Here is a 20,184-nt window from a genome sequence, read left to right on the forward strand (position 1 = left end):
GAGTGCAAATCGTAAGACCTTGGGTGGCTCAACGCTCAGCATGTGTCATGTCCGGCAACTTGCACCCCTTTCCATTCTTTACAGCATAAACTGATGGCTTGATAACACATTTTACACCATAAAATGTTCAGGTTTATAGTCAGATTTGTCCTGAAATAGAAATGTCCTTTACCCGTTTCTGAGATGAATCAGTAAGGGACGTTTAAACAACTCTAGAAGACCGATTCAGGTATGTCTGTGTTTACCTGGCCTGACGGTCCATGCTTTCCACTCTAAGAGCCTCCCAGCGGGCGTTGAGGAGGGTCATCTGTTCCCGGATTTCATCTTCTTCCTCTTCCGTTAGGTTGCCTTGAGCAATCAGTTGGTTACCTGCTTGCAGCACATAACCCACACTGCTCTGACGCGCTGTCAAATTCATCATAAATGTCTTGAAAGGAAAGAGTAGTAAGTGGTTATAATTTTAAACAATAAACAGAAAAATCTCTGTCTATGAAACAGTTTGCATCCTGGGAACATGAACACGCAGCACTCATAATAAGGCCTTTATAATCTGAGGCTGTTTGTTAGCACTTGGCAGCCACATGCTAACATCTGGATGCGCTTCTGTCATTAGGTTTAATGTTAATAATGCCCTGCAGAGGCACTGAGCAGTATCGTAGCACCCTCATATTTAAGTGCTGCTGTAGCAACAAGAGCGTGAGCACAAATCGAGGGGTGGGCTGTCAATTAGCAAACCAAAGAAAAAAAACAAACAAAAAGGGAAAAAGGCTTGAAGAAGAAATGCAAAAGCTAACGTTTGGTTGCTTTAATTTCATTGTAGCTGTGGAGAAGCCAGTGAACTGAGTTGTTGTCCATTACAGGGAGCTCTCTGGATGAGTAAGCATTTTCAACTGCGCCTCTGACACCTTTGTTTTTTGACGAAACTTTACTGGCGAAACTGGAGTAAGTCAGGGAAACAAGGCCGAAACAAAATGGATTGATTTTTTTAGACTTTCTGAAAAGCCTGGCTGTTAAAGCAGCTTTCAATCCTGTTGCTTTCTGTCTCCACAGCAGATTTCAGCTTTGACCTGGATTCCAGGCATTCAACTTCACAAATATTCACAGTTCAGCCGAGGGAATCCAGCCAAAGCCCCTTTACACACATGCACCGACAGAGACGATGTAACTAAGCCTTGTCGAGCAAGGAAGTAAGCTGTGGGCCAGGGCACCATGGAGTGCAGTGTGTCACTGTTAGCCATGGAATTCCTGCCATTCTCAACATGTTAAAGGCATGCACTGCTGTTTGTGGGAGGCCTCTGTCTGTGGGATACTTTTGTCAGTCTCTCCGGAGAGCGACAGCCTAAATGTGTCACCATTTGTTGTAAAATTGATGCTGCTCAATGTGACGTCTCAGTCCAATCCATTTTTGTTTTTTTACTGTTTCAGAACTCACAAATGAATTCCAAAAAGAAAATAACAGCACTGTTGTGTCTTCTTACCTCATGTGTGTGAAACTGCTCTTTGACTTCTTCCACATCGTCCGAGACGTCGTCCTGACCCTGCAGATCATCCTCAGCCATCAGCAGCCAAGTCAGAACCTCCTCTAGCGTAGTCTGGTAGGTGTCAAGGTCCCCCTCCAGCAGGCCGCCCTCCATCTCACCCTCTGTCTCAGTCATGGTGCTGGGGGTCTCCGGCCGGGGACTGCTGCCTGCCTTCTCTGTCTTTACAGTCTAAGAAACGTGAGGCAAGGTTTGACCAAGTTATAAACAAGATCATTACTTAATAAGTAGGAAAATATTACTGAAAGCAGTACAACGCTTGATTTAACACTTGATTGAAAGAACTGGCTTATATTTTGTAAGTATACAGTAAAAATAAAAAGGAAGGGTTTTTTTGTTTTTTTTTAATGTGCCACATTCGTAAGACAAAGACGCCTATGAAACATAACACGTCGAAGCAAGACTTTGGTTTGTCTTCTGTGCTCATCTGCACACATCAGCTGGCAAGTTTTAAAATAGACCCAGACATCTAGAAGGGGGTTGTGCTGCTCTTGAGCACGCAGTGCGACCTGCCCTGTTCAGCAAAGGCGGAAAAAAAGAAAGACTGCAAGCCAATTATGGGATGGTGGGAAGTGGGCAGGTCAAATCTTATTTTGGGAACAGCAGTAAGTCTGAAACACAGCATTAACCAAGATAAAGTTGGGTGTGCAGTCAGAAGGACTGGGAAAATTACATTAACATTAATTCTACACTTTAAAAGAAGAAGAAGAAGAAAAGCGGTTTCCATCAACTTTACCAACCTTTATCAAACTGAACCATCACTAAAGAAAAACCTATACTTCAACAAAATCAACACCTTTATAACCGACTGCACAGACAAAACTATTCCAGGCTTCTAGTTTTGTAAAGAAACGGCTCAACGGTGCTCAACAAATCTGAATGAAGCTGAACTCCAGATAAAATCTCCGCAATGGCAGCCAAGTCAAAGATGACAGAAATGGTAATGGGTGTGCAGTAACAAATCAAACAGACCTTTGTTTTCCAGGCTGAAATTATACAGTGGTAATGCCTGTGCAACAAACTCAGGAAAGGTCACCTGCTGAAAATATTCAATGACCTTTTGGATATTTTTGGAATAAGTGACAAAAGAACTGTAAGCCCTTATGTTACATCAATGAGGGCTGGCAAAGAAGGGCGACAGGGAGAGAAATAAAGAGGAGAGAGAGTGAGGGAGAAGGGAAAACTGCAGCCTTGCTGCATTTATTGAGTTGAATGGCTGTAAAATAGCTGTGGTCTGGCTCAACAGAACACTTTATTATCACCAGATGATTTGCTCAACTCAGTCTGTGCATTCATCACGTTTGCAGTTGCAACCGCAGAGCATGTAATTCGCTACCACACACCAGCAGCTCTCTAATAATCAATGATATTACAAAATGAAGGCGATCGTGGGAGGATATCTCAGTATGTTTCAAGGTATCATCAATACCGAAAACTACTTTCATAACAAATACGAATAAAGTTATGAATGTAAAAGAAAAGTGGGAAACCATATTGAAGTTATGAAATACAAAGAGCCCTTTATTTAACTACACTCAGTCTCCCAGCAGCGACAGTATTACACATTGGTTCCTATGCAGAGAGGAAGCGAGCCAGGAAAGTAAACCCTTTGTTGGACCAATCAGAACACTATTTAAAAAAAGACTGTTCCAGCACTCATTCCAGGGGCGTGTGAAGTATGTGCCCATGGGCAATAAAACAACCTAAGAGGTGGTTTGGGGGTTTTCTGACTTTTGACCAAAAAACAAAAAAACCCTCTTAAATGAGAGATGCCCCAGAGCTGTATGTGATTGACCAGTCCAGCAAGCTGGGAGGGGATGAAAAGCTAACAAGGCAAAAATGCATACTTAACTTTTACTTAATGCCAGCAAACTCCTTTTCAAAACACAAAGATTAAAAACTAATAATAATAAAGTATCTGGAGTTTTCAAATCACAGTTAACAGGATAAAGCAAATTATAAACAGATTCCAATCACTAGTTTGTGAAATGCTGAAGAAAAGCTACTGAATTCAGGGTGACACTGAACTGCACTGCACAGCACCCTGACTTTAATGTTGTAACAACCTTTTCTCTCAGCTATCTGCACTCACTCCCATTCTCACCAATTTACTCCCCTATTTCCTTCCATCCTCTTTCCTTCCATCCTTTTACAGCTCTGCGTTTCCACCATGCAGCTCGGCCTGTTGGATAATGTCAGAGGGGTGAGTCATGGCTCTGCTCCCCATTTCTCTGCGCTTGCTGCGCCTTTCATGAGCGGTGCCGGAGAGAATGAAGGAGGCTGCTTTTTCAGAGTGACTCACTGTATCTGGCAACATACAATAAGACACTATTGCTTATGACAATATTCCTTATGCTTGCACGTAGCAACATCTGCTGCCTTCAAACTAAACATGATGATTAGAAATGGAGCACAGCAGCAAAGCAAAAGCTGGAGCTGTTCAGTTTTTGCAACTCAAGATTTTCAGTTGTTTTTTTTAAAAAGGAGCTGGACTATCATTCCTGCATTCATAGAAAAAAAAAGATAACAGTTGTTTATATCATCACAGTTCATCAAGGTTCAGATAGGCAACGTCTGGAGATAACATAGCAATAACCAGCTACTTTGAAGCACCTTAAGGGATTCTTGTTTTATGATCATAAGATAAATCAAGGAGGTAAATTCCTTCTCTGTAGACTGACATGAGGTCAAAGAAACAGTGAATAGTATAGAATTATCTCTGGACACATACTATCTTACTTAAACACAAAGAGCCTGAGTCAGTGCAAATCAAGTTAAAGCAATGCTGACTTTTGCTTTATTTGGATTATCTGCTGATGAACATGAACATTCACAGCAAATAGTTATGGATTAAGATGAACCCCAAACAGATATCCACCATCTCTGAGCCACTCAGAAAGTTCTTGCTCTTAAAAAGGGCGTCTTTTTTTACTCTCCGCTGTGCCAAGTGCTCAAAGAGATTTGTTGATTTGCTGGGCTTCTACCTAATAATATTAATTGCCTTGAGGGACCACTGATGTGAACGGGTGCTACATAATTGAAGTTGTTTGACTGAAATGCATGCGGGGCCCAGTTTTAAAAAAAAATACAAGAACCGTTTCTGAAACTGAATCTAGTTTTGATTCTAGTGCAATTCTGAATTTTAGACATATTTTCCTAAATTCCAACTTCAACTTTGTTCTGAAAAATACTTTTCTCAATTTCTTTTGATTTTTAGGTCAAACCTGACATGTCCAACACCTCTGCCCTAAACCTAATAGCTTGTCTTGCACCTTCCTGTTCCTACACGTCACAACAGCTCTACTCTATATTTTACCTTGGCACCGAGTCCTGAACCTGAGTCTTCGGACTCCACTTTATATTTGCGTGGGAGGGTCTCCACTTCTTTGATGGCCTCCATGCTCACGTCTTTGGGCAGCACGGCAAAAAGCGATGTTATATACATGAGGATGGACTTCTTATCTGGTACTTGTACTGCCACGTCTGTGAATGATAAAGAGAGCAAGACGGCGTTAGGGAGAGGGATGTAAGGCAGAAAGATCAGAGATACAAACTGTGCGTGACAGGCAGGAGGGAGAGAGTGGAGAGAGAAAGAGGGGAGGATACAGAGGTGAAAATTGCATGAGCAGAACAGAAGCGTGGAAGATAGGGCGCGATAGCCGTTAAGGGTGACAGGAGGAGATTAGATGGGAAGGAAGGTGAGAGAGCCAAACAAAACGCCATGTTAAGACAAGATGTACTAATTAAATATGCTTTCAGTACAGGTCAGGTGTGACTGCTCCTCAGTCATGACATAAAAACAGGCGTCTGACTTGGACAGCTCAAGCAAGTAAGTAAGGGTCCAGCTTGTTACAGATGTTCAGCCAAAGCAACATCAAGATCTTTCTTCACTCTGAGCTTATCCAACTGCTGGCAGGACATGAAGGCAAGGTTTGTGAATGCAGACTGTATTTTACTATGTGGGAATTTTGGACAGTAAAATTTATGTCAATCCATAACCAACTGCTATAAAAAGCAGATGCAGGTGCCAATTCTTAGACTTGCATCTAAAAACATTCCTACAATATTTACTTCAGTCACAAATGTGCTCAGAATAGCTCAGAACAACAGTACCTTCAGGATCCAGCAGCTTCTCAATACCCAGCTGGTCTTTGGCTAAAGTGAAGGCGTGGTCCAGTCTCTGCACAGGGTTCATTGCGACCACCTTATCCCAGCTAAACGCGTCTGGCCTGAAGTCACACACAGAACCGCACCAATAGAAGAGACAGTTTTATATCATGGCTACATTATACATCAGAAACCACACACATGTGCAGAAGCAGTGAAGAGCCTAGTGGCACAACTTCATCTGCTTTAAAGGTCAGAAGAGGTCAGAACTTCAGAAGTAGAATGATGCAGATGAAATCCAAAACCTGAAGCCAGGTGCAGCTGATGTTTTGATCTTTTGAAAGCGCACACATGCAACATATGCATTCCTCTGAGTGCAACATTGTTTTGTTTTTTTACCGTTTCCTCCATAAAGACAACATTTGATGACCTCCCCCCTACCCGTAGTGATATGTACTGAGATTTCAAAACTTATCAATAAAGACGAGGTTTTATGACGATTAGAGTCGTTTCTGGGTTTTCAAAGGGTAGCTGCATACCCTGAGACAATCCTTGCTAATTTCTGATGCACAGTCAGTCATATTGTTCTATAAGAAGGCCTGAAATAAGACAAACCACACAGTTCAGGCAAGAGTTTTAAGCTTTACTCCTTAAAACTCTTGTTTCCTGTTTGCCAGGGGTAAAGAGTTTATTAATTTTTTTGACAATACATTGCTTTTCTATCTATACACCTAATGTAGAAACTAGCTCATAGATATCTGAAACATTTACAAACCCTGTGTATAGGCAAAGGTCTTCCCTGATCTGTGCATTGAGGCCAGTTGTGTGTGGAATGTGTTTAAGCGGCGATCCACCTAAACCCTAGCCCAAGGTCTAAACCAACACTGGACTGTATGTGTGTGTGTGTTCATGTCACTAGTAAGAACAAGGGGTTACAAGAAAAGGGGAAACACCCCAGACAATTCTTTCCCTCTTTCTTTTACGCACACACACATGCACACACACGCAAACAGTGACATGGCAGGCGTAAACGAACAAGCCAAGCAGTGTCAACACACCCTGCAGGCGCTGACCTATCAACCTGATCTTCACCCACATGCACAGCTTGGGTATCCTCACAGCATCTCTCTCTCTCTCTCTCTCTCTCTCTCTCATATACATGCACAAAAAAGGTCCTAAACTTATTATTTTTTTAAAAATGTCCTTGATTTCTTCACAACTTTGTATTTAAAGGGTACATGCCATACTACGTTAACTTCAACAGTAAATTCACCTCACAGCAACACATACTACAGCAGAAGGCTGCTGCATGCTTGCAAGTGTGGAAAACAATGCAATCACGCAAAAATTGGTCATCAATATAATTTAAACTTAATGTAACAAAACACAATTACATGACCTGGACTTGCAGCCTTTTACCTACGATGAGTATTATATATGTATATAATGTTCATTTTTAAATATAAAGCCGAGATGTGGGGATTGAAGTTGTCATTTCAAGTCAGGCAACTGCCACAGCTGCTATACCCTTTACAAAATGCTTTGTGAAGTTGAGTTACAACATGAGACACAACTATATCAGCGATCTTATTGCATCTTGTGATAAAACATACATCCTCCTTACTGCACAAGGCTGTGACCATCAGTATCTGTCCGGCTAACTCCTCCAAGTCTGCGTGTTTCTACTTTATTCTTGAAATGAACAGTTACATATTTTTTTCCTTAATGTGGTCCCAATGCTCCTTTGTTTGTACCAGTCAGGTAATAGCAGTATATCCACACTTATTGGTAAAGTACCGGCTGGGCGTCCCCATATTCCTCACCTGAAGTGGTGAAGTATGCCGTTTAGAGCTAGGCCATCCACCCAGCTGGTGGTGAAATTCAACACATTGATTTCCGGGTAAGAGCGGGTGCACTGTCGTACCCAACTCAGTAAGAGCTTTTCACTGTTGGTCTGCTGTAAGTTGGACATAACATCCTTCATGACGTCTTTCACCTAAAGAGAGACATGTACATTGAAAGAGGAGTTTTAATGTGGATGATTAATGAAGAGCAAAAACCTGTACGCCCACATTTTGATTCAAAACAGTAGTTTCTATATTCTGGCTGAATAGATCACTTCTCCTTCTATTGAAAGTCAGCAGAATCATTATATTGATTCTCTTATTAGCAGGTGGGCACATTGAATAGGAGCATCAGCAATGAAAAACTCTTTCTCAATAACTCTATGCACATTAAATTAGCCATTTATTTTTAATCCTACTAGGATTCCTGTAGTTATATAAAAAATAATGCAGTTAATAAAACCGACACCATGTCTAACACCCAAACAAAAGACAAAAAATGCATGTGGCATCTGTTACATAAACTAACAATAATGAAAGTAAAGAAAAACAAATGTTGAAAAAAAAAAACTGACAAGGTTCAAACCTTATGAAAGAACCTTTTGAGCCGTTTTCTACAGCAGGTCGAACTCACAAAGCACTGGATGATATACATGTTTACATGCATACACGCATGTGTGAACATCAATACTGATTTTCCATCATCTGTTTTTTTGATCCCAGGGTTAGCAAACAGAAGTGTGTATGTGTGTGTGCGTGCACCCTGCTTACCTGCCAATGAAGGATAATACTCCAGATGAGGCCCAAGGTCAGCTTGTGGTTCCCATCCACAATATCTGTCCCTCCTATGTTTACCAGATCCACCTGAAAGGAGGACAGACCAAGTTGTTAAAAATATCACAAGCAACCAAATAAACATTTGTGATTTCTACTTTCTGAGCTCGCAGGTTATTAACGTTCAAATATATGGAAATGTATTCTTATGGGGAACATATTAATTCTAAAAATTTAAGCTATTGCTCTGAAATGGTATTAATACTTCTACTGAGTGACTTGAAGAAATTAATCAGCTTTCCCAAAGATACCTGTGGGACCATAATAGGGCTGCCACAAACGATTATTTTGATAGTCGACTAGTCACCGATTATTTTTGCGATTAGTCGACTAATCAGATCATGCATCGATTGGACGTAAAACTTACAGCTTGAAAATATGTTAAACGTTTATTTTGTGACCCAGAAAGAATAATAATAGTAATATTAAAACTAACTAGCTGCCGCCATTGTTGACAACTGCGCTGGGCCGCACTATGAATTCTGGGACACAGCTTCTTCTTCTTCGGGGTTTAACGGCAGCTGGCATCCTTTACATGCACTGCTGCCATCTTCTGTTTCAGTCCGTTATTACACTTTTAAATCCTACTACTTATTCCTGCATCTTTTGTGATCTTACAAAGCTTCAAACGACGCGTCGACTATTAAATCAGTCGTCGACGATTTTGATAGTCGACGTAATCGTGACTAGTCGACTAATCGTGGCAGCTCTAGACCATAAAAAGCTTGCTGTGAGTTGTTATGCTCGGTAACGCTCGGCAGAACCTGTAAACACACTTGCTGAGTAAAACCAGAGGAGCTCTCCTTTGAAATGGCATTCGAGTTTTCTTTCGCAGCTGAGTAATATTACTTTACATCTTAATGAGCCATCGGTGTTATAGCTGAACACTTCCACCCAGTCAACTGTCTCCACAAAGCAGATTATGCCACCCTGATTACAGCCTCCCAGTGGTGAAGTGAGGTCTGCAGGTTCATCAGACATGGATCACATGAACTAAGGCCAAGTGTGAACTGATTATATATAAATATTGTGGAGAGGATCAAGGCACAGAGTGGAACATGAGGTCATGTGTCTGGTCAAGTTATGAAGTGTCCTTTCTTGTTCTATGCAGAGCTGGCCTCTGACCTATCTAGTACCAATTAGCCTCATGCTACCACACCATTACTTCTCCACATCTCTCATGAAACAAAGCCTCACATATGCATCAGAGCAGACATGCACAAATACAGTCATCACCCACTCCAAAACTTGCAGTATTGTCTCCTGAAGTACCCTCCAACCGAAATAATAATAATGATAATAATAACATGAACTGGTTAAATCCAAATGCAGAGTTGTGTCTTCCATGGGAAAATTTTAATTGTTTTCAAATATGTTTCCACTGTTCAGGCTTGTGGAAACTTTGGCCAGTTGACACTTATTTTGCCTCTTGCAAGAGTGAAAGCAGCAGGATTTGCATGCAAACTTCAGTCTCTGCTGCTTCCCATGAGCCTGCCCTGCCCCTTATCTCCCACTGCTGAGGTCAGGGCATTATGACCAACTGTTGTACACAGAAAGTAGGAGGAGGGATGATGAAATGAAGCAGCGAAGGAGGCAGAAGGACAAAGAAAAATACACAAGAAAATGACTTGTGTATGAAATGAATTCAGAGGCCACAGGAGAATAAGAAGTTTTGTATAATTAGAGGAAGAGGTTTGAATCAAAAACAGTGCAACCATGACTGTAAATGTGCAGTGTGGACATAGGGTTTGGGAGTTTCTACTTCAACAAAACACAACATGACATCATTTCACAGTTTAATATAGTTCCTTATTTCTGATTATCTTACGAGGCTGAAATGAAACAGACTCGTCTTTAACAGCACGTGGCAGAAAATGACAAATGCACAACAGTTTTGCCACCAAACAGGAAGTACTCACATTGTTTTGATGTAGGACTTGAAGTACTTTGTTGACGTTGTTTAGAGAGTGCACTCTGGTGGAACCTCGCTCTTTGCTCTGAGGAAGAGGAAATGCAGCATAAATCAGCTGACACGTTCACGGTTCACCAGCCAATCAAGGCTAAAAATCATGCAAGTCAACAGTTTTAGCTCTCGTTTCCTGGAACTCATTTATTCAAATGAGTTTCAGCGGGTTAATAAATAAATAAATATATTCTCATTTGGAAACAAGTCACCTTGACGACTTGTTCCCCAACTTCAAGCCAAAGCTTGGGGGTTAAATGTAGATAAGGTATGCCATCACTCCACACAGTGTTTCACACCATACATTATCACAACTATTACGCTCTCAGCAGCGTCCACAAGAACTTATGGAAAGAATGGCTCGGTGAATGGCTGCCAACTGCTAATCCCTTTTAAGTCTTCACATACGTCAACCACTCATTAGCACCTAATTATAGAATTAGTATTCTGGTATCAGTGAAAAAGCCTTTGTGCACATGTGTGTGCCAACATATATGGCACAAAGACAGTTGGCACTTAATACGGCTGCAGGTGTTAGAAATATGATATGCTGCTGAAGGGTGGTACAGAAAAAAAGAAAACAGTAAAATAAAAATTGCATATACAAGCACAAAGCCAGTCATAGAGGACATGCATATCTTTAGTCTCCTTTCCGATAATACTTCTTTATCCATTATGCCAAGCTCTTTTTGGATAAGGTTTAAGGTGAGTAAAGTGATAGTTTGCTGAAAGCTGCAGAAATTCAAATAACATAACATGTATTTACCAAAATTAAATAAGAAATAACATAAGCGTAAAATATGTGTTTTAATTTAGGAAGCAAAAGCCAAGCACTCCAGAGCGGCTCAGATGTTTACATTAGATTTAACCTTTGTGTTTACATCACATCGTGCATGTGCTTGTACTGGCATGACTTTCACTTAAGAGGAGGAGGAGGAAAGGGGGGAAAAGAAACAAAACAAAACACTGCACTACTATAATTTGACTGCATGCACTGCCAAACCTTTGATAAGCATTTCTGCAGCTTTAACACGCCTCCTTGAAATCAAATCTCAAATTTCATGCGTTCAAACAGCAATCTTTTTTTTTTTTTTTTTAAATGTCATATTCAAATAAAGACAAAAAAAAGTCTCACAAATGTTAATGCACATATACAAAAACCCACCAGGACACTGCCAGTGAGACCCTCCAGAAGGTCCAGCAGCTTCCTCCCGTCTCTCAAATCGGTGAACATGTCTTTGATGGGCGTCTTCCCTGTCTGGAAACACCACAATTTCTGCATTAGATTTATCATAAGACTGGATTAAAACAGTCAATACCAGTGATAAGAGGCCCTGAGTGTGGCTGCAGCTTTGGAGAAACAGACATTTACATATAATTCAAACACTTCAAGCGTCACTGAGAATAAGCTCACATGTCACAGTGGTATGCAGAAAGAAGAAGAGAAAGTTTGGCACATTGTAACAACCAATGTTGTTACAATGTGCCACACACATTCAACAAATCTGAAACTATCCAAATGAAACAAGTGTAAGAGTGAAACTCAAAGTATTTAGAAGAAAACAGTGTGAGGACAGTAATTACCTCAGGTAGACCAACTACAAAAAAAAAAAAAAAATCAGCCAAAAATATTTAATGTCATTCTCTGATTGTGGTTTTATTAGAATAAAAAATATATACAAGGACAACACACACAGATTATTAGCGCTCTGACATAAACTGAAAGACATTAACATTTTTTTAATTTTTTTAGTTTTTAGCTTAAGAAATAATAGAAATAATAATACGGCAGCGCTGGTATCATGGATGGGTCTTGAGGTCACTGTGCCCCCTGAGCTTTAGTCTAATGATGCAAATTAAGTCACGCAGCTTGGCAGTGAAAAGGTTAAACACCCACTTCACTGATAACTTGAACTTGAGCTGCAGCAACTTAATTATTCAGTTAACAGTTGTTTAGAAGACTAACTCTGGAGCAGGTCTATGCAGGTCAGACTGTGGGAAGTACCCCTCATGTCTCTTTGGCACAAGAAAGATGTCATCCATCAGTTTGTGCAGCTGCACTGTATGGAAAAAAAGTACTGGGCCACACCTGTTAATCTTCAGTCTCATTGCCACCGGTGTATAAAATCAAGCACCTATACATACAGTCTTATCTCTTAAAACTTTTGTGCAAGAATGGTCGTTTAAAGAGCTCACTGCATTTGAGTGTAGTACTGTAACAGGAAGCCAACATTACAACAAGCTCATTGTGAAATTTCTTCTCTCCTAGATATTCCACGATCAACTGGAAGTGGTATTATTGCAAAGAGGAAGTGTTTAGGAACCACACAGCAACACAGACAACGTAAATTTACAGAGTGGGATTGCCGAGTGCTTAGTCACGTAGTATGAAAAAGACACAAATGCTCTGCTGACTCAATAACTGCAGATTTAACATTTTACAACATTATTAGGCAGATGAAGATATTTTTTGTACTATGAGAAAAAAAAAAGCACAGGTTCCTATATGTACTTGACATCCATGTGAAAATGTTTGGCTCTAATGTTTCACATTACCTTGGAGAACTGTGCATTTATCCATTTGGTGAATGTTTTCTTCTGTACTGCGTCATGCTCATCTGTGCAGGAAAAGAAAAAAAAGAGAAGAATTGATTGTCAAGAACATGAACAGGTGGATCAAAAGTGACGTCAGGTACAGTCAGCCTTTAAGAAGAAGCAGCAAACATTGTTACAACTTGATGTCCATTTCCACGTGCTTTTTCAGGAAGCGACTTGATCTCGGCACAAATTAACTTACACTGATGTGGTAAATGGTAATTACAGCCTGAGGCTTTTTGACTTAAAAGCATCCCGATCAATGTGGCTGGAACATCAGACAATTACCAGAACAAAATGAGGGGTATTTTAAACGTGCGTACCAAATGTCAACAGGTGCACGGTGTGACAAGTAAAGCCAACAAACCTTTTTGCACATGTGCGCACAACCTTGTCCATTTATAATGTTCCCCTCAATCCAACTGTACAAATATTTCACATTCTCTTCCCACTTGACTCCCTCCCTTCCTGCGCCTCCTTTATTCTCTCCAACATGGCTCTCTAATAAGGCCTCATTGTGTGACAGGCAGAGGGTCAGCTGCTTTGATGTGCCAGGGCGATGGCTGGCTCCTGTAATGGATCACAGTAGCTCGCACAAAGCCTTGGACTTCTCTTGAGAATTTATTTCAGTTTTGTGGGCCTAAAAATAAACCTTTTCAGTTATGACCCCAATATTTGTTCGTATATATCAGCGATTTTACACCTCAGTTACATTAGTGAATTAATGCAGGGAGTCTGCCATGTTCTGCAGTTTTACTTAGGCTTCTTTCTAATGTGACGTTTCTATAAACTCTAAAATAACTAGTCCATTGAGTTCTCAGTCAATTTCAGTGTAACAACCAAGGAAACGGGTAAAAAGACGTATTCACATCTGCCTCAAAACACTCCGCCTGAGGTCTTGATCAGACTGTAATCTAAGGTTAGGAAAGCTGTTAAAGTGCCTTATGTGTGTGGGGGTCAGTTCAACCAGCAGCTGTGCAAAGCACCATGAAGTGAACAAAAGGTCAAAAGGTTAACATCACCAGCCTCAGCACTGGTTGGCTTCTCTGTTTGGGATGTGTAGAGTGTGTGTGTTTGTGTAGCGGCTGGCTGGGTGACAAACTGCATAAAAAACAAGTGCATGGTAAGGGTAGAGTAGAAGCAGAGGTGAAACAGGTGAACAGGTGACGGGACTGGATAAACAGTGGTAGCAGAGAGGGTTTCTGCTGTGACTTTCCCCAAATCAGTGATCTAAAAGATCTTAAAGACCCTAAGAAACAGGAAAAAGGCCAAATAAGTAAGGGCAGATGAAGGAAATGCACATTATTTTTATAATATCCATTTCTTCAGAAAGGCAACAGGATAGGACGAGGTAGCTAGAGACTAGGACTAGTAAGAGTATGAGGAAATTGGCAACTGGCTAGGTTAGATTTTGAGGTGGGGACCAAACCAGAAGAGGCTTGTTGCCTAGACTGGTATACGCTTGAACTTTGCTATCTTTGTGTCATTGTCTTTAAAGTGCATCGAATCACAGACTGCTATACAAACACCTCCTGAGTGTTGGTTGAACCTTCTTCCATATAAATTTGAGGCAGGAAAAAAAACAAACACTTGGGGTTTCTTTTCCTTTTTTGTATTATTCTTAAAGAAAAGAAGACAGCTGATGGAAAGGTTTAATGAAGATGATGACAGAAAAAGGATACACGAGACAAAGAAGGTTTCATGTTGAAAAACAAAATGACAAAATGGTTGGCAAAGACCACGAGCCATAACACGGCACCCAGTAACAGATGATGATCAATTACAGTAGATAACTTACAGGTGGTTAAACATGTTCTGACAAGGAGAACAGACAAGGAAAGGGATGAAAGAAAAATAGGCGGACCACCAGACAAAAACAATGCTGGGGGGGGCAAGCAGAGTGGGCCAAAAATACTAGAGAAAGGCAGCCAAAAGGGGAGGAATCACTGGCAAGAACATTGAGAAAATAGCTCACAAGGAGCAAAGACAGGTATGCTTTCAACACAATATCAATTTTCCTTTTATAAAAAGCCCCATGCACAGGCCTCCTGTTCTTACAGCTTTATTGGCACCCTATAGAGGCCCCTGGGGAGAGGGTCCCTTGGGGTTCAGGTCTCCTAGGCTCTCTACCTTACCATCTTCATAGGACAATACACTCGATTCATACACAATGCTCCCCCTCAATCTGTCTGCTGCTCCTACTCGCTGCAGCACAGGAATGCCTCGCTGCAGGATAGATCAAAGTAGGCAGCAGGCTGCATGTGTGAGAAAGTGTGTTCAAGAGTGTGTTTGTATGAGCAACACAAGAAAAAGTGATTTAATAAAAAAGGGGAGTATGCAACAAGTGTACAGCTTTACATTACACATGCACACCGATGCCAGTTTTCTAATTTGTAGCTAGTCACTGCATCACATACACAATTCAGCTACAGTCCTATTTGTGTAAGGCAGGTAATATGCTTGATTGTGGACACAAGTATTCCTTTTACACTCTTCTAGTCTCCCCGAAGCACACGTGCACACTCAGTGTGTTGTAATGTACAGTCTGTGCAATAAGTCTTGCAATGACATCTTGTTTAGGTCATTTAAAATTGTATTTTTATTTTGTTTAATTAAAATATAACTTCGACGTAAATGGGCCAGAGCCATAAGTGTTTGCTCTAATCAGTTGGGACGCTTCAAGTTTAAGCTTCACTTCATTGTAAGTTGATGTGATACGAACAGCCAATATGACGAGCACTGGCAAAAATAATTCAGCACAAATTCTTGCATCTGTTAAGGAGCTGAATTAAAAAGATGCTTTTGATTGGGTGTATTAGAAACCTGAGTGTTTCATTGATGGAGGCATAAACATTAAAGACTTATGGTCTACACATGGTGCTTTTTATTGACAATACACCAAGAATAGCATAGAATAGACATGCTAGACATAGAATAAATAGAATAAATATACAATACTGACTTTTCGCTACACTTTAAATAATCTGCTTAACACATCAGTTAAGTTCTTTTGCACTTTGTCTTGTTGTCAGTGAGTAACCGACCCTTTTATCCATCAATGAATCAAGCTTTTACTAGGGCTGCAAAGATTCATGAGTGAATTGAATAACTAATGAAAAAACCACAATGCAAATATTTTTGCTTCGATGCTTCATAAACCCATGACTCTGCAGCGCTCAGCTGTCTCTAAGTAGTTTAGCATGGCTAGTTTAGCATGTCTACACACACAGCAAAAAGCAAAGAGGCCGAGCTGTTTTCACGACTGTGAGCTCAGGTGGAGCGAATAAACATTTCTTCTAGTGTCCAAAACAGCAGCGCTTGTCACTGTAATCACCATAAAAAGTTTAATGGGAAAAAGCTAGTGAGCGTCCTTAATCAAATTAAACCACCTGTTCAGCAAGCTCCAATGTGAAGGAAAAACAAACATTGTAGCTGCTCCCATCAACCGCTGTTGGTTTTACACTGAAAAATGTACAAAAAGCCGCAGAAGTTTAAAATAGAAGCGCATGTGGGCAGATGAACTGGTAACCTAGTCAAATATCGTGTTTAAATCACGCAGCTTGCTAAAAGCTGACAGCAGCCGTTCCACTTTCTATTGCAGTGATACCTGCAGCAAGCAGGGGTGAGTCTAAAAGAGGGGCATGGGGTATACTAGACCCTATTTACCTGAAAGCTTTAGTAACATTATTTATCAGATTTAGATTAAAGAAATATATAAATAAATTGTTATGATATTAAATTATAATATTTTATTGCAGGCCAGTAAAACTCTGAGCCACTTACCTGAGGCACTGATTTATTATTAACATTAATTATTAACATCTACACCATCAGAACGTGCATTTCTGCAGCAGGAAATTTCGCATTAAAGCAAAGCTCAGAGAATGCTGATATGGTCCGCCACATGCACCTTTAAAGGCTTACACCAGGGGTGCCCAATCCTAGTCCTCGAGAGCTACTGTCCTGCAGCTTTTAGATGCATCCCTACTCCAACACAGCTGAATCAAATGGTTTGATGACCTCTTCAGCATGCCATCAAGTTTGGCAAAGGCCTGATAACAAGACATTCATTTGATTCAGGTGTGTTGGAACAAGGATGAATCTAAAAGCTGCAGGACAGTAGCTCTCGAGGACTAGGATTGGGCACCCCTGGCTTACACACTTCAATATGCACATAAACACACCAATGCTTCCTGCTAATGTAGGAAAGCCTTCCAAGAAGACAGCGCAAAGCCTCATTTTAGGTTCTATTTAAACATCGTTTTATATGCTATCACGATTACTTTTTTTTTAATGCACTTATGTTTGCGCTTAAAAACTACTTTTTTAAATTTCGCATCCAAATATAGTTTTAAAACTATTAAAACACTAAAATTTCTAAAATGGAAACCGATTAGCTTATTTTTAACATTTTTGTCATTGTTCATTAATATGACACAAGTATTTCTTGTTTCAGTATCTTTTATCAGGTCCTCGTCTAATCAGTTTGGAAACTTTCACTTCACTTATTCATGCAATCTGCTTTGACACATTCTATCAACCAAATGAGGAGAAGTAAATATACAGCACAAGCACAGTGAAGCAAGAATTACATGCACATTCCTTCACGGAGAAAAATATTCCAGCCCTGCCAAACAGTCAATATATGTCAGATAACTGAGTCATACATAAACACATCAGTCTTAGTCTGTATATGCTTTGCACAGACAATACTGTTATATAGTATTGAGAAACAAGTGACTGTTTTGGGGGGGGTTGCCAGGAGTCAAAAAAGGAAGTAATGATTACATCAGGAGGAGTAATCTCGAGTTCAGCAGAGTGATCCAACTCATACTCTCAACACATGGTATGCATGGGTGTGCACCCACACCACAGCTTAAGACCAAAGTGTTGTGTTTCATCCTGTTTGCAGAATGACTAAAACCAAGGTGATAAATTCTAAAAAAGTCAAACCCACTTTACAGTTCACTATTTCTCTCCAGAGTAACAACTTTGTTACAATTACAGTAGGAATTCTTGAGTTATGTTCAAAGCATGTTTCATGAAGTCAGTGACCTTTGATGCACAAATTCTAATCAGTTCACTCTTTGAACCTGGTGTGATAACACAAGTTTATTTTTCCTGAAATTTGGCCAAGATCCATCAAGCTGCCAAACTGCAATCATTTCCCTAACTGCTGGATAACAGCACATTAATTAAAGTTTAAACAGTGCTGACAAACCTGAGAAAAAGAATCACAAACACACCTGAAAAACATAGCATAACATAAATATTCAAGGAGCAAAAAAGACGAAAAAAAAAAAAAACTAACAGAAGCACACATGTTCCTCAAAGCAGCCAGCTGGGAACACAAGAGCAGACACATAAAATATACAGCCCCGGTCTCCCCCTCGCTCTCACAGGTGGAGAGAGCCTGTGACCACAAAGTAGAGAAAACGGGGAAAACTATGTGGAAAGCACTGAGGTGAGAAATCAAACAAACCATCAGGGTTTCCACGACAGCACCACACAGTAAACACACGGGAGCTCGGAGCTTTTCCAAACAGAGATATTTACAAAGTTTGCCACACCAGTGAGCAGCTGTTACCTCTAACTAATTCATACCCAGCAGCTAAAATCTTAGCCCAAGGTTTTCCCAGTTCGCCGTTTCAGCGAACGGCTTAAAATGCATGTTCGACCGATGAATGAGCACGGCTAACACGCCAACAATACAGCTCCTGCATTAGCTGAAGTGTCTGGAAGGGTAAATGAAAGAAAAAAAAAAAAAAAACAACAACAACTAGCATGAGTGTGGCTACACCAAAAATAATGAGACTGAATGCGTGCCTTTCTCAGGTCATTGGTGAAGCATTAAACTGAGCTCTTGGCTTGGCTGCTATACAGCTCACAAAAAAAGCATCACATGCTGAACTTCACCTTGATGGCTGCTTGGAAGGAGCCTTGGCTACGGACTGTCCTGTCAGGAGAGCACCACCCACGGTTGAATGAAAGGCACTAATCCGTATACAGGAAATACACACAATCCTACAACAATCACACTCATACAAGGATACCGCTCAGTCTGACTCAAATTTGCTGGCAGACGTGTATTACTTTGAATCTGTAGGTTTAGAGGAATGAATAGAATTCCTATAATTTCCTATGCATTCCCCCCCCCACCCCACTGGTCACTTGTCTAAGCTTGCCCCAGCCCGTACAGCTTTGTTGACACTCTACTCTTGCCAAGATCTGGGAATTTGTAAGGAAAACACTCATAACGTCCAAATGGATTAACCCATATCCCCACTTACATTCTTCAAAACACCCCCGTGGTCTGCAGAGGTGCGTGTAATTAGGGCTGAGCAGAAACAGTGAGGTGAGAGGGCACGGGGCTTTGGGGAAGTCAGGCCAGGGTGGCGAATTTTGTTCAACAAGCCGGATCACCCCACACACGGCAGAGATTTAACAAGAGCAGTGTAAATCGCCTGTGCTGCTTGTAAAAGTGAGAGAAAGATAAAAATATAATAAATGCAGTGAAGGAATGTGAAGGACCTCAAACTGGTTTTAACTCCATATGCCCAATTTACAACAGTCCAAATATAGCTTGTATTTTTGTATGCTTGTGCAAGAGATATGTTCAGTTTTTCAGTAGAAATAAAAAGAAATGTCCAAAAACTAACCTTTGGTAAACCCCACCAGTATCTTTGGTGCATTTAACAAAGTGCATGAGAGAAGAAAAACAGAAAAAAGACAATTTGCTTGAGAAAACAAAATCTCTCGTTTCATGGCACACTCTCCTTTTAATCCAGCCACCCCATATCTTGCCTACACCTTGATCAGATTGCAAGAGCACTAAAAATATGCACGATTTAAAACCAAGGTCCACCACACCTGCGACACACCTAGCTGCAAGCGCGCACACCTGTCAAAAGTTCCTACCTCTAAGACTCAGTCCATGCTGAGCCATCTTTTACCAGAGGCCGCCGCAACGCTCAACATAAGAACCAGCAGAAGTCAAGTAAAGAGCCGGAAGAGATAGTCCAAGAGTATCTGTGCAAAGAAGAATTCGATATTCCTGCCTCCCTCTTCTTGTCTCCCCTATGCGTCTGTCACTCCTTGACCACAGAGGGAAGAACAGATCCCAAGAATGCAGCAACAGAGAGAAAAAGGAGAGGGGAGGGAAGCAGGGACGCTGTCAGGGAAAGGGAAAGTGGTTGGAGCAGAGCGAAACAGGACAGGGCAAGCCAAGAGTGGGGAGTCATGATGCATCGTGTGATAGGGGGCGAACACAGATAAACGCTGTTCGGCATCATTCCAGCATGCG

At 40.8% G+C, this 20,184-nt stretch overlaps 1 protein-coding gene across 4 annotated transcripts in view; it reads right to left on the reverse strand.

Annotated features, from left to right (window-relative positions):
* Positions 1-20,184, reverse strand: part of utrn (utrophin) — a 188,549-nt gene that overhangs the window by 154,975 nt on the left and 13,390 nt on the right. For all 4 annotated transcript variants that reach the window (XM_031727646.2, XM_039599114.1, XM_039599113.1 and 1 more), the window contains 9 exons: positions 12,843-12,904; positions 11,452-11,544; positions 10,243-10,320; positions 8,261-8,353; positions 7,469-7,641; positions 5,652-5,767; positions 4,855-5,021; positions 1,479-1,709; positions 246-427 (listed from right to left, as the gene is read on the reverse strand). In XM_031727646.2, the coding sequence (XP_031583506.1) occupies positions 246-427; positions 1,479-1,709; positions 4,855-5,021; positions 5,652-5,767; positions 7,469-7,641; positions 8,261-8,353; positions 10,243-10,320; positions 11,452-11,544; positions 12,843-12,904 (1,195 nt within the window). The remainder of the gene's footprint in view (positions 1-245; positions 428-1,478; positions 1,710-4,854; positions 5,022-5,651; positions 5,768-7,468; positions 7,642-8,260; positions 8,354-10,242; positions 10,321-11,451; positions 11,545-12,842; positions 12,905-20,184) is intronic.

Source organism: Oreochromis aureus, linkage group 15 (assembly GCF_013358895.1).
Source record: "Oreochromis aureus strain Israel breed Guangdong linkage group 15, ZZ_aureus, whole genome shotgun sequence".
Lineage (NCBI taxonomy): Eukaryota > Metazoa > Chordata > Actinopteri > Cichliformes > Cichlidae > Oreochromis > Oreochromis aureus.